This window comes from Coregonus lavaretus, assembly GCF_964263955.1.
Source record: "Coregonus lavaretus genome assembly, chromosome: 5".
Classification (NCBI taxonomy): domain Eukaryota; kingdom Metazoa; phylum Chordata; class Actinopteri; order Salmoniformes; family Salmonidae; genus Coregonus; species Coregonus lavaretus.
The window spans coordinates 7,035,838-7,052,219 of NC_139992.1; the positions used below are offsets into that span (position 1 = coordinate 7,035,838).

General features: G+C 45.8%; 1 protein-coding gene across 1 annotated transcript in view; it reads right to left on the reverse strand.

The window, feature by feature from the left end:
- LOC311129697 (aryl hydrocarbon receptor-like) overlaps nucleotides 1-16,382 on the reverse strand; it is a gene marked incomplete at both ends in the record, with an annotated part of 71,740 nt that overhangs the window by 14,653 nt on the left and 40,705 nt on the right. Inside the window, 3 exons of the mRNA XM_084162104.1 lie at nucleotides 5,137-5,254; nucleotides 9,290-9,379; nucleotides 15,513-15,628. Of these exons, the coding sequence (XP_084018230.1) occupies nucleotides 5,137-5,254; nucleotides 9,290-9,379; nucleotides 15,513-15,628 (324 nt within the window). The remainder of the gene's footprint in view (nucleotides 1-5,136; nucleotides 5,255-9,289; nucleotides 9,380-15,512; nucleotides 15,629-16,382) is intronic.

A 16,382-nucleotide genomic window follows, 5' to 3' on the forward strand; every position in this document is an offset into this window, starting at 1 on the left:
TGGCCTCTGGAGTAATTCTTGACCCGACTGTGTGTCCTGTCCTCAGTTGCCGTGGTCTCCTAGCTCTGTTGAAAATACACTTACAGTAACAGTCAAAAGTTTTGGACACAGCTACTCATTCAAGGGTTATTCTTTATTTTTACTATTTTCTACATTGTAGAATAATAGTGAAGACATCAAAACTATGAAATAACCCATATGGAATCATGTAGTAACCAAAAAAGTGTTAAACAAATCAAAATATATTTTATATTTGAGATTATTCAAAGTAGCCACCCTTTGCCTTGATGACAGCTTTGCACACTCTTGGCATTCTCTCAACCAGCTTCACCTGGAATGCTTTTCCAACAGTCTTGACGGAGTTCCCACATTTGCTGAGCACTTGTTGGCTGCTTTTCCTACACTCTGCGGTCAAACTCATCCCAAACCATCTCAATTGGGTTGAGGTCGGGTGATTGTGGAGGCCAGGTCATCTGATGCAGCACTCCATCACTCTCCTTCTTGGTCAAATAGCCATTACACAGCCTGGAGGTGTGTTGGGTCATTGTCCTGTTGAAAAACAAATGATAGTCCCACTAAGCCCAAACCAGATGGGATGGTGTATCACTGCAGAATGCTGTGGTAGCCATGCTGGTTAAGTGTGCCTTGAATTCTAAATAAATCACAGACAGTGTCACCAGCAAAGCACCCCCACACCATCACTACTCCTCCTCCATGCTTCACAGTGGGAACCACACATGCGGAGATCATCCGGTCACCTACTGCATCTCACAAAGACACAGCGGTTGGAACCAAAAATCTCAAATTTGGATTAATCAGATCAAAGGACAGATTTCCACCGATCTAATGTCCATTGATCGTGTTTCTTGGCCCAAGCAGGTCTCTTCTTATTATTGATGTCCTTTAGTAGTGGATTCTTTGCAGCAATTCGACCATGAAGGCCTAATTCACACAGTCTCCTCTGAACAGTTGATGTTGAGATGTGTCTGTTACTTGAACTCTGTGAAGCCTTTATTTGGGCTGCAATTTCTGAGGCTGGTAACTCTAATGAACTTATCCTCTGCAGCAGAGGTAACTGGGTCTTCCTTCCAGTGGCAGTCCTCAAGAGAGCCAGTTTCATCATAGCGCTTGATGGTTTTTGCGACTGCACTTGAAGAAACTTTAAAAGTGTTTGAAATTTTCCCAATTGACTGACCTTCATGTCTTAAAGTAATGATGGACTGTCGTTTCTCTTTGCTTATTTGAGCTGTTCTTGCCATAATATGGACTTGGTCTTTTACCAAACAGGGCTATCTTCTGTATACCATCCCTACCTTGTCACAACACAACTGATTGGCTCAAACGCATTAAGAAGGAAAGAAATTCCACAAATTAACTTGAAATGCAATCCAGGTGACTACCTCATGAAGCTGGTTGAGAGAATGCCAACAGTGTGCAAAGCAGTCATCAAGAGTGGCTAGTTTGAAGAATCTCAAATATAAAATATATTTTGATTTGTTAAAACTTTTTTGGTTACTACATGATTCCATATGTGTTATTTCATAGTTGTGATGTCTTAACTATTATTCTATAATGTAGAAAATAGTAAAAATAACGAAAAACCCTGGAATGAGTAGGTGTCCAAACTTTTGACTGGTACTGTATGTAATTAGCCCCAGAGGCTAATGTGGTCTTAGCACGCCATGTGACGGCTTACTCTCTAGCAGGGGAAGGACAAATGTGCAACACCACCCCCTAGTGGAGAGGTAGGTCAGTGCAGAGGCCTTAGCCTTTCTCTTTTTTCTTTTTTTCACCTTTATTTAACCAGGTAAGCCAGTTGAGAACATGTTCTCATTTACAACTGCGACCTGGCCAAGATAAAGCAAAGCAGTGCGATAAAAACAACAACAACACAGAGTTACATATGGAATAAACAAAAACGTACAGTCAATAACACAATAGAAAATCTATATACAGTGTGTGCAAATGTAGTAAGTTATGGAGGTAAGGCAATAAATAGGCCATAGTGCAAAATAATTACAATTTAGTATTAACACTGGAGTGGTAGATGTGCAAAAGATGATGTACAAATAGAGATACTGGGGTGCAAATGAGCAAAATAAATAACAATATGGGGATGTGGTAGTTGGGTGGGCTAATTACAGATGGGCTGTGTACAGGTGCAGTGATCGGTAAGCTGCTCTGACAACTGATGCTTAAAGTTAGTGAGGGAGATAAGTGTCTCCAGCTTCAGAGATTTTTGCAGTTCGTTCCAGTCATTGGCAGCAGAGAACTGGAAGGAATGGCGGCCAAAGGAGGTGTTGGCTTTGGGGATGACCAGTGAGATATACGTGCTGGAGCGCATACTACGGGTGTGTGTTGCTATGGTGACCAATGAGCTAAGATAAGGCAGGGATTTGCCTAGCAGTGATTTATAGATGACCTGGAGCCAGTGAGTTTGGCGACGAATATGTAGTGAGGGCCAGCCAACAAGAGCGTACAGGTCACAATGGTGGGTAGTATATGGGGCTTTGGTGACAAAACAGATGGCACTGTGATAGACTACATCCAATTTGCTGAGTAGAGTGTTGGAGGCTATTTTGTAAATGACATCGCCGAAGTCAAGGATCGGTAGGATAGTCAGTTTTACGAGGGCATGTTCGGCAGCATGAGTGAAGGAGGCATTGTTACGAAATAGGAAGCCGATTCTAGATTTAACTTTGGATTGGAGATGCTTAATGTGACTCTGGAAGGAGAGTTTACGGTCTAACCAGACACCTAGGTATTTGTAGTTGTCCACATATTCTAAGTCAGACCCGCCGAGAGTAGTGATTCTAGTCGGGCGGGCGGGTGCACGCAGCATTCGATTGAAGAGCATGCATTTAGTTTCACTAGTGTTTAAGAGCAGTTGGAGGCTACTGATGGAGTGTTGTATGGCATTGAAGCTCGTTTGGAGGTTTGTTAACACAGTGTCCAATGAAGGGCCAGATGTATACAAAATGGTGTCGTCTGCGTAGAGGTGGATCTGAGAGCCACCAGCAGCAAGAGCGACATCATTGATATACACAGAGAATAGAGTCGGCCCGAAAATTGAACCCTGTGGCACCCCCATAGAGACTGCCAGAGGTCCAGACAACAGGCCCTCCGATTTGACACATTGAACTCTATCTGAGAAGTAGTTGGCGAACCAGGCGAGGCAGTCATTTGAGAAACCAAGGCTATTTAGTCTGCCAATAATAATGCGGTGATTGACCGAGTTGAAAGCCTTGGCCAGGTCAATGAAGATGGCTGCACAGTACTGTCTTTTATCGATCGCGGTTATAATATCGTTTAGGACCTTGAGTGTGGCTGAGGTGGACCTTTGACCAGCTCGGAAACCAGATTGCATAGCGGAGAAGGTACAGTGGGATTCGAAATGGTCGGTGATCTGTTTGTTCACTTGGCTTTCAAATACTTTCGAAAGGCAGGGCAGGATGGATATAGGTCTGTAACAGTTTGTATCTAGAATGTCACCCCCTTTGAAGAGGGGGATGATCGTGGCAGCTTTCCAATCTCTGGGGATCTCAGACGATACGAAAGAGAGGTTGAACAGGCTAGTAATAGGGGTTGCAACAATTTCGGCGGCTAATTTTAGAAAGAAAGGGTCCAGATTGTCTAGCCCAGCTGATTTGTAGAGGTCCAGATTTTGCAGCTCTTTCAGAACATCAGCTGTCTGAATTTGGCTGAAGGAGAAGCGGGGGGGCATGGGCAAGTTGCAGCGGAGGGTTAGCCAGGTGGAAAGCATGGCCAGCCATAGCAAAATGCTTGTTGAAATTCTCGATTATTGTAGATTTATCGGTGGTGACAGTGTTTCCTAGCCTCAGTGCAGTGGGCAGCTGGGAGGAGGTGCTCTTACTCTCCATGGACTTTACAGTGTCCCAAAACTTTTTGGAGTTAGTGCTACAGGATGCACATTTCTGTTTGAAAAAGCTAGCCTTTGCTTTCCTAACTGATTGTGTATATTGGTTCCTGACTTCCCTGAAAAGTTGCATATCGCGGGGGCTGTTCGATGCTAATGCAGTATGCCACAGGATGTTTTTGTGCTGGTCAAGGGCAGTCAAGTCTGGGGTGAACCAGGGGCTATATCTGTTCTTAGTTCTGAATTTTTTGAACGGGGCATGCTTATTTAAGATGGAGAGGAAAGCACAAAGAACAACCAGGTATCTACTGACGGAATGAGGTCAATATCCATCCAGGATACCCGGGCCAGGTCAATTAAAAAGGCCTGCTCGCTAAAGTGTTTTAGGGAGCGTTTGACAGTGATGAGGGGTGTTCGTTTGACCACGGACCCATTACGGACGCAAGCAATGAGGCAGTGATCGCTGAGATCCTGGTTGAAGACAGCGGAGGTGTATTTAGAGGGTAAATTAGTCAGGATGATATCTATGAGGGTGCCCATGTTTACGGATTTAGGGTTGTAAAGGTTATAGATGTTTATGTGCAGTTATTAGTTCTGGATGTTTATATAATGCATAATAATACTAATGAGTTATTATATACTTATTTCATGCATTACGCATAAGGTATTATAACTGCATTTGTAATGCATTATGCAGAGGGTATTCATAGGAAATGCTATTGAAAGTTCTTCATTAATTTCTATGTTTGAATCTCCATTAATGTTTTTCATTGATGGAGGTGGTGTTTCAGGGTCTAACATGGAGGTGGTGTTTCAGGGTCTAACATGGAGGTGGTGTTTCAGGGTCTAACATGGAGGTGGTGTTTCAGGGTCTAACATGGAGGTGGTGTTTCAGGGTCTAACATGGAGGTGGTGTTTCAGGGTCTAACATGGAGGTGGTGTTTCAGGGTCTAACATGGAGGTGGTGTTTCAGGGTCTAACACGGAGGTGGTGTTTCAGGGTCTAACATGGAGGTGGTGTTTCAGGGTCTAACATGGAGGTGGTGTTTCAGGGTCTAACACGGAGGTGGTGTTTCAGGGTCTAACATGGAGGTGGTGTTTCAGGGTCTAACATGGAGGTGGTGTTTCAGGGTCTAACACGGAGGTGCTGTTTCAGGGTCTAACATGGAGGTGGTGTTTCAGGGTCTAACATGGAGGTGGTGTTTCAGGGTCTAACATGGAGGTGGTGTTTCAGGGTCTAACATGGAGGTAGGAAGTCACCTGAGGAGGACTCTCCCACGACGGCAGGTGGGCTGAGGGCCCAGTGAAGGTTCCTCCTCAGCTCCTGCTGGTCCTCAGTGTGGACCAGCTCATACACACTCTGGTGCATAATATCAGTCTGAGGAAGGAAAGAGAGGGAGGGAGGGAGGGAGGTAAGGAGAGAGAGAGAGGGAGGTAAGGAGAGAGAGAGAGAGGAGGGAGGGAGAGAGAGAGAGAGAGGGTGTAGGGAGGGAGAGAGGGGGGATGGAGGTAGGGAGAGAGAGAGGAGGGAGGTAGGGAGAGAGAGAGGGTGTAGGGAGGGAGAGAGAGAGGGAGAGAGGAGGGAGGTAGGGAGAGAGAGGGTGTAGGGAGGGAGAGAGGGGGGATGGAGGTAGGGAGAGAGAGAGGAGGGAGGTAGGGAGAGCGAGAGAGGAGGGAGGGAGGGAGGGAGAGAGAGAGGGTGTAGGGAGGGTGAGAGAGAGGATGGAGGTAGGGAGAGAGAGAGGAGGGAGGTAGGGAGAGAGAGATGGTATAGGGAGGGAGAGAGAGAGGGAGAGAGGAGGGAGGTAGGGAGAGAGAGAGAGGGTGTAGGGAGGGAGAGAGGAGGGAGTTAGGGAGAGAGAGAGGAGGGAGGTAGGGAGAGAGAGAGGTTGTAGGGAAGGAGAGAGAGAGAGAGAGAGAGAGAGAGAGAGAGAGAGAGAGAGAGAGAGAGAGAGAGAGAGAGAGAGAGAGAGAGAGAGAGAGAGAGAGAGAGAGAAAGAGAGATGGGTACGAAGGAAGGGAGGGATTATGTTAGATTATATAGAGACAAACAAAATAAAGATTATGGAAAATATCAATCATATGTAGGTCGTTAAAATAAAGATTATGGAAAGCATGCACAATACAGACACAAACAACATCTAAATGATAGAGGGCATCCTTATGCAAATGATATTATGGGAACTTCAGACACTATACTGCTACAGTGCATTCAGAAAGAATTCAGACCCCTCGACTTTTTCCACATTTTGCTACGTTACAGACTTGAAATGGATTCAATATTTTTCCCCCTTATCTATCTACACACAATAAACCCATAATGACAATGCGAAAAACAGGTTTTTAGAAAAAAATAAAATAATAATATCTTATTTACATAAGCATTCAGACCGTTTCCTATGAGACTAGAAATTGAGCTCAGGTCCATCCTGTTTCCATTGATCATCCTTGAGATGTTTCTACAACTTGAATGGAGTCCACCTGTGATAAATGCAATTGATTGGACATGATTTGGAAAGGCACACACCTGTCTATATAAGGTCCCACAGCTGACAGTGCATGTCAGAGCAAAAACTAAGCCATGAGGTTGAAGGACTTGTCCGTAGAGCTCCGAGACAGGATTGTGTTGAGGCACAGATCTGGGCAAGGGTACTAAAAGATGTCTGCAGCATTGAAGGTCCCAAGAACACAGTGGCCTCCATCATTCTTAAATGGAAGAAGTTTGGAAACCCCAACACTCTTCCTAGAGCTGGCCGGCCGGCCAAACTGAGCAACCGGGGGAGAAGGGCCTTGGTCAGGGAGGTGACCAAGAACCCAATGGCCACTCTGACAGAGCTCCAGAGTTCCTCTGTGGAGATGGAAGAACCTTCCAGAAGGACAACCATCTTTGCAGCACTCCACCAATCAGGCCTTTATGGTAAAGTGGCCAGACGGAAGCCCCTCCTCAGTAAAAGGCACATGACAGCCCGCTTGGAGTTTTCCAAAAGGTACCTGAAGGACTTTCAGACCATGAGAAACCAGATTCTCTGGTCTGACGAAACCAAGATTGAACTCTTTGGCCTAAAAGTCAAGCGTCATGTCTGGAGGAAACCTGGCACCATCCCTACGGTGAAGCATGGTTGTGGCAGCATCATGCTGTGGGGATGTTTTTCAGCAGCAGGGACTGGGAGACTAGTCAGGATCGAGGGAAAGATGAACGGAGCAAAGTACAGAGAGATCCTTGATGAAAACCTGCTCCAAAGCGCTCAGGACCTCAGACTGGGGCGAAGGTTCACCTTCCAACAGGACAACAACCCTAAGCACACAGCCAAGACAACGCTGGAGTGGCTTCAGGACAAGTCTGAATGTCCTTGAGTGGCCCAGCCAGAGCCCGGACTTGAACCCGATCTAACATCTCTGGAGAGACCTGAAAATCTGCAGAGAAGAATGGGAGAAACTCCCCAAATACAGGTGTGCCAAGCTTGTAGCGTCATACCCAAGAAGACTGTAATCGCTGCCTAAGGTGCTTCAACAAAGTACTGAGTAAATTTGTACAAATGTCTAAAACCTGTTTTTGCTTTGTCATTATGGGGTATTGTGTGTCGATTGATAAGGGAAAAAAACAACTTAATCCGTTTTAGAATAAGGCTGTAACGTAACAAAATGTGGAAAAAGTCAAGGGGTCTGAATACTTTCCGAATGCACTGTATACTGAAAGAGTGACGTTATGGGAACATCGCTATAGTGAAGGAGTGACATTATGGGAACATCACTATACTGAAGGAGTGACGTTATGGGAACATCACTATAGTGAAGGAGTGACATTATGGGAACATCACTATACTGAAGGAGTGACATTATGGGAACATCGCTATAGTGAAGGAGTGACATTATTGGAACATCACTATAGTGAAGGAGTGACATTATGGGAACATCGCTATAGTGAAGGAGTGACATTATTGGAACAACTATAGCAGTGTTCCAATAACGTCACTCCTTCACCATAGCAATGTTCCCATAATGTCACTCCTTCAATATAGTGATGTTCCCAAATACGACACTCCTTCAGTATAGTGATGTTCCCATAATGTCACTCCTTCAGTATAGCAATGTTCCCATAATGTCACTCCTTCACTATAGTGATGTTCCCAAATACGACACTCCTTCAGTATAGTGATGTTCCCATAATGTCACTCCTTCAGTATAGTGATGTTCCCATAACGTCACTCCTTCAGTATAGTGATGTTCCCATAATGTCACTCCTTCAGTATAGTGATGTTCCCATAATGTCACTCCTTCAGTATAGTGATGTTCCCATAATGTCACTCCTTCACCATAGCAATGTTCCCATAATGTCACTCCTTCACTATAGTGATGTTCCAATAATGTCACTCCTTCACTATAGCGATGTTCCCATAACGTCACTCCTTCAGTATAGTGATGTTCCCATAACGTCATTCCTTCAGTATAGTGATGTTCCATAACGTCACTCCTTCAGTATAGCGATGTTTCTATAATGCCACTCCTTCAGAATAGTGATGTTACCATAATGTCACTCCTTCACTATAGCAGTGTTCCAATAACGTCACTCCTTCACCATAGCAATGTTCCCATAATGTCACTCCTTCACTATAGTGATGTTCCCAAATACGACACTCCTTCAGTATAGTGATGTTCCCATAATGTCAGTCCTTCACTATAGTGATGTTCCCCCCCCCCCCCCCCCCCCCCCGCCCCCCCGCCATACTCCCATCCATCTCTGCAGTGTATGTGATGCTGTCGTGCTGGCTAGGGCTGCTGCCCACTGCCCACTACCACGGCTGGTGGTCCCTTTCCACTAAAGGCCATGCTATTAATAGACTATTCTCTCCCAGTCTCTCTCTGTGGACCTGCTGAGCAGAATCAGACTCCTCACTGAGCAGGTAGGGCCCAGACAACGGCCCCCGACAGATCGCAGCAGACACCGCACGCAACCCCCAAACCCAACCGTAACGCCAATGAATACTATTTTCATTTAATCATGTTTATACAGGTTAGTCTCATTGAGATCAAATCTATTTAGCAAGAGAAAACCAATTATTTGATGCCATAGGCATCTGTCTCGACAGGGACAACCTCTACAGCTCTACAGGGTATCATTCTATGTTTGTATTGCATGCAATGAATTATAAAAACCTCAAGCAGAGATGACCATGTGTCAATGGAGGATTATGCTTTAACGTTTGCAAACATGCATGCTAATGCTGCACCAGGCTGACCCAGCAGTAGAATTAATGCTATTAGTCAGCCAAGACCCCAAAGACGATCCAGCTGCCTCACCAGATGCCTGCTTGTCTATTATGAATGAGCTGAGGCACAGAACACTCTGGTCATGCTTTAGGGATAGAACCTTCACTGGGGTACGGAAAGGGAGGAGGGACAATCTGTACGGTACCTGGTGGAAGCCCAGGTAATCCTGGATGGTGTGAGAGGAGTAAAACATGGTCCCATCATTAGTGACCACCAGGACGAAGCCATTCAGAGCCTGTTTGTCAAACATGCACAAGATAAGAAAAGATTGTTAGACAACACAATGCTACTTACTAATGAGTCAGGTAAAAATCAGCTTTTAGTATGTTTGCACCTTACTTGTGGAATAATCTCCAAGGCCCTGTAAAATTGGATGATGGTGCCTCTAGGGCAATTCAAAAGGCCGATTGAGGACCTTTTTAGTGAAGAATGTGTTTGTTTTCTATGATTGTGTTTTGCTTTTCGTGTATTGATGTGTATACAGGGCTCATCTGTAAAAGAGACCATGGTCTCAGCATGACTCCCTGTCAAAATAAAGGGGGTAAAAAATACACTTCGGTTAGGCTTAGTCTTTCCATTAGGCTTAGTCTTTCCATTGGGCTTAGTCCTTCCATTGGGCTTAGTCTTTCCATTGGGCTTAGTCCTTCCATTGGGCTTAGTCTTTCCATTGGGCTTAGTCCTTCCATTAGGCTTAGTCTTTCCATTGGGCTTAGTCCTTCCATTGGGCTTAGTCTTTCCATTGGGCTTAGTCCTTCCATTGGGCTTAGTCTTTCCATTAGGCTTAGTCTTTCCATTAGGCTTAGTCTTTCCATTAGGCTTAGTCTTTCCATTGGGCTTAGTCCTTCCATTGGGCTTAGCCCTTCCATTGGGCTTAGCCCTTCCATTGGGCTTAGCCCTTCCTTTCTTAGCAGGCCCCGGTTCCACGAGGGGGCAAAGGGGGCTCAGCCCCCTCAGTTGAAACTTGTGTCCCTTCAGTTTTAGTTTTATGTACCTATATAATAATAGCAAAAAAGTTCAAATGTTTGAGTGACAGGTTGGCGCAAAATCTGTATCTCCGCTGCACTGTGTCAGCACAATGGACAGAGCGTGTCGCGGTGTTTGTAGGGGGACTTTGGAAAGCCACTGGGCAGTTAGATACGACTCCTTTGGGTTTCCATCTGTGGTAGGCTCAGTGAATAACGTGTTATGCCTCCGCCTGTAATATTAGATTTATTGATAAGGGCGGGGTCAAGTTTACCATTGAAGCTGCTTCACTCAACTCTGCCTCATGCCCCACCATCAGAGTTTAGTTAGCTTCTTAGCTAGCTGTAAAAAGCGTTAGTGTTATTAGCCTTAGCCTATTTAGCTAGCTCGAACCAGCTAATATCCCACTGCCACAATGGATATAAGAAATTGGCTTCGCCAAAGTACCCAAACAAAGGAGAAGGAGAGTGATGAGCAGCAGCAGCAGCATCAATCCACCGAGGCCGCCGCCGCCACCCCATGCGATGATGCTGCCATGCGATGATGCTGCCAAGCAATGACGCTGCCGAGCTCCAGCTAGTTCTGCGTGCAGAGCCTACCCACCCTTCCACAAGGATAATGGCTCCACAGCCTGCTCCACCTCCGATTGTTCCTGACAATCTTGGAACAGAGGAGCCAGCCCAGGTTAGCCTAGAATCCTACCCTAGCCGCAGGTTCTCTGTCCAAAAACGTTCATCTAATACCAAATGGTTCATAGGAAGAGAGTGGCTGGAATACTCGGTTACTGCAGAATTCAATATAATTCCAATGCAAGAACCCAAATGACGCCCCATGGTATAGCTATATATCGGTATGTTTCATCATAGAAATAAATACATTATATTATGGTTTTCTTGGTAGCATGTTGGTTTTTGTTGCTGTAAACAGAACTGTACGTATTGGAAACGCGGTTTATGGTAGGCTGGCATTCCTTAATTGATTACATGAGTCAAATTTGATCCACAGAAGTGTATTGTGCCATATCACTACGTGTTGCTGAACTCATGAGCGGTATGGTTTTCCATGTTGAAAGTGGGCCTATAGGCCTATTTGTTTGTCAAGACAGCTGTGCATGGCTGCATCTCACTGTAGTAGGCTATGTTTTGGTTATCTGGATCTCCATTCACCTTTTGTTAACTGTTAATGTAACTAGCCTAAATATAGATAGTGTCATTCCTTTATCAATCTGATATTTTGTTGACTAGGCCTACTACTTATTACCGCTGGTTTGTTCTGTTCGCATTCATTCGTTCGCATTCGCAGTTGTGTCGGTATTCTAAGCCAAACTGCTATTCAGTATTTTTGTTTGAATGCATGAATAACTAGGCTACTACTTTCAGCATTTAGTTTGCATTATTTTGGTGAGACAGCTGTGTGTCTGGCTGCATTCACATAGGCAGTTTGTAATAGGTGAATTACCCTATCTATCCTGTAGCCTATATTCATTACCAAAACGGCCTGGCTTTAGTGTGTAGGGCGCTGTTCATTGTGCTGATACAGATTTCGCTCCAACCTGTCACTTCAAAAGCACTCAACCGATGGTCTCGGAGTCTGGGCATTTGAACTTTATGTTTATTGTGATATAAGCAGAATTCAATATAATTCCAATGCAAGAACCGATTTCAACTGCCCCCTTAGTCACTTTATCCTGGTGCCTTGTCTGGTTCTTAGTCCTTCCTTAGTCTTTTCATATCTCCGGGTTCTGTTCCAACATGCATCGCATACAGACTTAGATATGTTTTAAATTTACAGAATTTTGCTTAACGAGACAATGTTTTTTGATTACTTAAGAAAAATTGTGAGTGTAGTGGTTGTGAGGTCTCCTACAGTGAGATTGGTGGACTCTGCACCCCAGAGTGGATGAGGTGTTGTCAGTGTGCTACATGCAAGATGGGTTTGTTCTGAACTGGAGAGATAAACCAATAATGTCAGGAATAACAGATAGATGGATTAGTCACTCATTTGTTTTATCCCAAACGGGAACAGCTGTTCCCATGTTTCCACCTCACTAAACACACTCCCACTCCCTCGTACACAAAAACATTTTGTAAACAAATGCACAAACAGGCATACAACCATATCTACCTTATTCAAACAAAACAGACATTAGCATGTTCGTCCATCACCTGATTTGCTAACACACACAAAACCCCGGGCCACACACACACAGACGTCCACACTAATGCACTCACAGTGCAATGGGTGCATCCACAGAATGTCCCATCAGTTTTCTCAGGGGCTGAACCATGACTAAGGCATGGTGATGTCATGTTGCTCTTTCACTAACAATAAATGATTCACCCCAATTATCTGCAGCATATCCTCTGTGTGTGTAAGCAGTCCAGTCCAGGGAAACCTAAACACCATCATGTCAGCTTGGATGGTTTGTACTCCATCTTGCAAATAAATAGCCAACTTCCAGGGTTTAATGTACCAGGCATTCAGCAACTACAAATTAGTCAAGTGAAATAAATGTAACAAGCCCCTAGTGGCAGACTCCATATGAACACAGTATAACTCTTGCCATCAGAGAACCACAATGTGTTCAAACTAGATTGTAGACTTCGTGGTTGAACAGAAAATAAACCACATCCCAATGGCTCTGCATTTTTGCATGCTGGTACAGTACCAACACTTAAAGGATCTGTCTACTTTCCCACAAGGCGGGGGTGTCAGGCTACATTCCCACAAGGCGGGGGTGTCAGGCTACATTCCCACATGGCGGGGGTGTCAGGCTACATTCCCACAAGGCGGGGGTGTCAGGCTACATTCCCACATGGCGGGGGTGTCAGGCTACATTCCCACAAGGCGGGGGTGTCAGGCTACATTCCCACAAGGCGGGGGTGTCAGGCTACATTCCCACAAGGCGGGGGTGTCAGGCTACATTCCCACATGGCGGGGGTGTCAGGTTACATTCCCACAAGGCGGTGGTGTCAGGCTACATTCCCAAAAGGCGGGGGTGTCAGGCTACATTCCCACATGGCGGGGATGTCAGGTTACATTCCCACAAGGCGGGGGTGTTAGGGTACATTCCCACATGGCGGGGGTGTTAGGGTACATTCCTACATGGCGGGGGTGTCAGGCTACATTCCCACATGGCGGGGGTGTCAGGCTACATTCCCACATGGCAGGGGTGTCAGGCTACATTCCCACATGGCGGGGGTGTCACGCTTCTGTGGGACTACTTTGAGTATAAGAGGTTGAAAACAGGCTGTCCTAGGTCTGAGTCTATTTTCAACAATGACAGTGAAGGGTGAAAACAGACTGTCCTAGGTCTGTGAAGGGTGAAAACAGGCTGTCCTAGGTCTGTGAAGGGTGAAAACAGGCTGTCCTAGGTCTGTGAAGGGTGAAAACAGGCTGTCCTATGTCTGTGAAGAGTGAAAACAGGCTGTCCTAGGTCTGTGAAGGGTGAAAAAACAGGCTGTCCTAGGTCTGTGAAGAGTGAAAACAGGCTGTCCTAGGTCTGTGAAGGGTGAAAACAGGCTGTCCTAGGTCTGTGAAGAGTGAAAACAGGCTGTCTTAGGTCTGTGAAGGGTGAAAAAACAGGCTGTCCTAGGTCTGTGAAGAGTGAAAACAGGCTGTCCTAGGTCTGTGAAGGGTGAAAACAGGCTGTCCTAGGTCTGTGAAGGGTGAAAAAACAGGCTGTCCTAGGTCTGTGAAGGGTGAAAACAGGCTGTCCTAGGTCTGTGAAGGGTGAAAACAGGCTGTCCTAGGTCTGTGAAGGGTGAAAACAGGCTGTCCTAGGTCTGTGAAGGGTGAAAAAACAGGCTGTCCTAGGTCTGTGAAGGGTGAAAACAGGCTGTCCTAGGTCTGTGAAGGGTGAAAACAGGCTGTCCTAGGTCTGTGAAAGGTGAAAACAGGCTGTCCTAGGTCTGTGAAAGGTGAAAACAGGCTGTCCTATGTCTGTGAAGGGTGAAAACAGGCTGTCCTAGGTCTGTGAAGGGTGAAAAAAGGCTGTCCTAGGTCTGTGAAGGGTGAAAACAGGCTGTCCTAGGTCAGTGAAGGGTGAAAACAGGCTGTCCTAGGTCTGTGAAGGATGAAAACAGGCTGTCCTAGGTCTGTGAAGAGTGAAAACAGGCTGTCCTAGGTCTGTGAAGGGTGAAAACAGGCTGTCCTAGGTCAGTGAAGGGTGAAAACAGGCTGTCCTAGGTCAGTGAAGGGTGAAAACAGGCTGTCCTAGGTCTGTGAAGTGTGAAAACAGGCTGTCCTAGGTCTGTGAAGGGTGAAAACAGGCTGTCCTAGGTCTGTGAAGGGTGAAAACAATTTGTCCTAGGTCTGTGAAGGGTGAAAACAGGCTGTCCTAGGTCTGTGAAGAGTGAAAACAGGCTGTCCTAGGTCTGTGAAGGGTGAAAACAGGCTGTCCTATGTCAGTGAAGGGTGAAAATAGGCTGTCCTAGGTCTGTGAAGGGTGAAAACAGGCTGTCCTAGGTCTGTGAAGGGTGAAAACAGGCTGTCCTAGGTCTGTGAAGGGTGAAATCAGGCTGTCCTAGGTCTGTGAAGGGTGTAATCAGGCTGTCCTAGGTCTGTGAAGGGTGAAATCAGGCTGTCCTAGGTCTGTGAAGGGTGAAAACTCAATTCATCTGTTTTTCCTCTCTTTTCTTCTTCTTCTCCTGCTGTAAATAATGACCTCACAGCTCCTCTATAATTCACTTTTAAGTGTCTGACATTGAACCACAAAGAAGAAGAAGAGAGAAATCAGACATGGTCAGAAATAGCCCTCTTCACCGCTTCCCTTCTCCACTTCTTCCCCTAACCTCGCCTTTTCGTCCTGCCTCTCTGTCTCTTAAAATGTCCCGTGGCTGTTATCTCAATCTGAATAAAAGATTTCCTCCTCCCCAGAATGAGCTTTCATGCTTCATTACCAACACATTGGGAGAGATGTAGGTTTATCATAATAATGAAACTTCGCTCATAGGGCAGGGATGTCTGGCAGACTGTTTCCTCTGTGCTGCTCTGGAATTCCACTGTGCTGCACATACAGGGGAACTGGACTGGAAAATCAATGACTCTAGCTTATCCAAAAGAGATTTGGCAGCCAACTAGCTCACTCTCCACTCAATCACACATACAGAGAAACAAAATGAAAATATCTCTGTAGAAATTGTGATGGAGTCGTAAACTAAATGAAATGAGAATGAATTCTAGTATGACAAAATGATGGGAGTATTATGGTGTATTATGGGAATTGATAACCGGAGCTACAAACAAGCTGTTACATTTTGTATTAAAGACAGTGGGGCCAGCGAGTTATGGGGTATATCCAACACTTCATCACTGGATATTAAGCCTTGTAATTACCAACAGCAAAGACAGTCTGTTTTTGTCTTCTTTTATTTTAGAAGATTCCACATGCCTTTAGCACTGACCTGCAGCAAGAGCTCTCCTTCAGACAGCCAACTGTCCGCCAATCCCGTGGATTTGCTGTTGTCAGCGCTACCACCATTGGCCAGCACTCCGTTGAAAGTAGAGTTCTTCAGGGCAACTGCAGAGAGAGTGAGAGAGTGAGAGTGAGAGGAGAGAGAGAGATAGAGAGAGAAGAGAGGAAGGAGGGGGAAGAGGGAGGGATAGAGAGAGAGAGAGAGGAGAGGAAGGGAGGAGGGAGAGAGATGAGAGGAATGGGGAAAGGGAGAGAGAGAGAGAGAGAGAGGAAGGGGGGAAGAGGGAGGGATATATATATATATATATATATATAGAGAGAGAGAGAGAGAGAGAGAGAGAGAGAGAGAGAGAGAGAGAGAGAGAGAGAGAGAGAGAGAGAGAGTGAGAGAGGGGGGAGTAGAGAGATAGAGAGAGAGAGAGAGGAAGGAGGGGGAAGAGTGTGAGAGAGAGAGAGAGAGAGAGAGAGAGAGAGAGAGAGAGAGAGAGAGAGAGAGAGAGAGAGAGAGAGAGAGAAAGGAGGGGGAAGAGGGAGAGAGAGAGAGAGAGAGAGAGAGAGAGAGAGAGAGAGAGAGAGAGAGAGAGAGAGAGAGAGAGAGAGAGAGAGAGAGAGAGGGAGGGAGGAGAGGAAGGAAGGGAGGAGGGAGAGAGAGGAGAGGGAATGGGGAAAAGGGGAGAGAGAGAGACAGAGAGAGAGAGAGAGAGAGAGAGAGAGAGAGAGAGAGAGGAAGGAGAGGGAAGAGGGAGGGAGATAGATAGAGAGAGAGAGAGAGAGAGAGAGAGAGAGAGAAGAGAGAGAAGAGAGAGGAGAGAGAGAGAGAGAGAAGAGAAGAGAGGAGAGGAAGGGAGGTGGGAAGATG